Consider the following 1,778-nt stretch of genomic DNA (forward strand, 5'->3'; position numbering starts at 1 on the left):
CTGTCTGGGACCCCCATCCTGGGACCTCAGCCGAGCCAGCACACAAGTTAGACGAAGTTGCCCTAGTGGGTAGTGGGTAGGCCCTTGTCACTGTGGGACACCGGCAGCCCTCCTCCTTAGGATTTTTCCTCGCAGAGGGCTGGAGGGAGCGCCGCAGGGGCCCACACGCATGCCTGCATCTCTCCCCCACCCAGGTTGGCACTGTATGAGGCCGGTGAAGCAGGGGTCTGGGCTGAGCGAGGCAAAGGTGCCCCAGATGCTCCCAGCTAGCTGGTGTCCTCCCAGCCCGTCAGCAGGCAGCCCCAGAGGCCAGGCTGGGAGGACCCGGGGCAGCTAGGAAGTGGCCCTTGTGGTCCTGCAGGTGCCTGTCAGGGAGAGCAAGCATGGCGCGCTGGCTCCTCTCTGTGTGGCCCCTCTCCAGTCTTGAGTCATTGGGGGGCGAGGTGGGCGTATCCATCTCGGGGGCGGGGGGACTCACGGACCGCTCCCTGGTCTCAGGATTATTAATGCTGACAAGTCCGAGTTCAATGAGGACCAGGCCGCCTGTGGGCAGCTGAGCATCCGGAGATGTGAATTTGGGACTGAAGAGGACCAGGAGTGGCTGACCCTGTGCCCAGAGGAGGTGAGCGCAGTAGGCCAGGAGCCCCGGCCCAGTGCGGGCCGAGGTCCCTGCCTTTCTGCCCATCAGTGGGGCAGATGGGGAAGCCAGGTGGGCCCGAGGCTGAGCCCTTGCTGCACAGTTCCTGCTAGGTCATTACTGGGCCTTGTTCGACGGGCATGGGGGCCCAGCAGCCGCCATTGTGGCCGCCAACACCCTGCACTCCTGCCTGCGCCGGCAGCTGGAGGCCGTGGTAGAGGGCCTGGTGGCCACTCATCCTCCCATGAACCTCACTGGACGCTGCGTCTGCCCCAGTGACCCCCAGTTTGTGGAGGAGAAGGGCATCCGGGCAGAAGACGTGGTGATCGGGGCTCTGGAGAACGCTTTCCGGGAATGTGTGAGTGTGGGCTCGGGCTCCGAGAGGAGGGTCTGCCTGGGGACGTGGGGACATGAAGGAGCTCCTGGTTGTGGAGGACCCTTCCACGGGCGTTTGATGGGACGGTGGTCACCATGCAGCTGTAGGTTGGGAGGAGGACGAGGTTGGACTTGGTGGGTCGGGACTGAGTGGCCCTCATCATCACCTTTCCCACTCATCCAGCGTGTCTTCTGTGCGGGGGCGGCTGCCACGTCTTGCCGCATGCGCTCTTGGCTGGGGCCCGGTTTCTCTTCCTCCCGTGGTCGATATCTGGCCTGGGCCGGCCAGACCTCCCGGTGGGGAAGTGGGAATTGGGGGTGGGAGCCTGGGGACAGTGAAAGTGGCTTCCTTTGCTCAGGATGAGCTGATCGGGAAGGAACTGGAGGCTACCGGCCAGGTGGGGGGCTGCACAGCCCTGGTGGCTGTGTCCCTGCAGGGGAAGCTCTACGTGGCCAATGCCGGGGACAGCAGGTGGGTGAGCACCGGTGAGGGGGCAGTAGAGGTGGTGATAGGGAGCTGTGAGCTGTGGGGTAGATGCGGGGAGGATGACTGGCTGTGTATCATATCGAGGTGTAACTGGGCAGTGGGGGCCCAGGCTGCCTAGGGCAGGCAGGGGGTCTGTGGAGCCAGCCGGAAGGGCTAACCTTTACCGGAGGCCATGGGAAGTCATGGAGGGCTTTGTCAGGGGATGACCTGGGCAGAGCTGGCTCTTTGGGGCTGGAGGGAGAAGGGGAGGCTGTGAGTGGAGAGGTGGACTCTCCTTTG

General features: G+C 64.2%; 1 protein-coding gene across 1 annotated transcript in view; it reads left to right on the forward strand.

Annotated features, from left to right (window-relative positions):
• The first annotated feature begins 560 nt into the window (after positions 1-560).
• PPM1M (protein phosphatase, Mg2+/Mn2+ dependent 1M) overlaps positions 561-1,778 on the forward strand; it is a 3,335-nt gene continuing 2,117 nt past the window's right edge. The window contains exons 1-3 of the mRNA XM_045297413.1: positions 561-622; positions 840-995; positions 1,372-1,485. Coding sequence (XP_045153348.1) covers positions 882-995; positions 1,372-1,485 — 228 coding nt within the window. The 5' untranslated portion in view covers positions 561-622; positions 840-881. The remainder of the gene's footprint in view (positions 623-839; positions 996-1,371; positions 1,486-1,778) is intronic.

The sequence above is a fragment of the Echinops telfairi genome, unplaced genomic scaffold (assembly GCF_000313985.2).
Source record: "Echinops telfairi isolate 266 unplaced genomic scaffold, ASM31398v2 ScPeMD7_7420;HRSCAF=8458, whole genome shotgun sequence".
Lineage (NCBI taxonomy): Eukaryota > Metazoa > Chordata > Mammalia > Afrosoricida > Tenrecidae > Echinops > Echinops telfairi.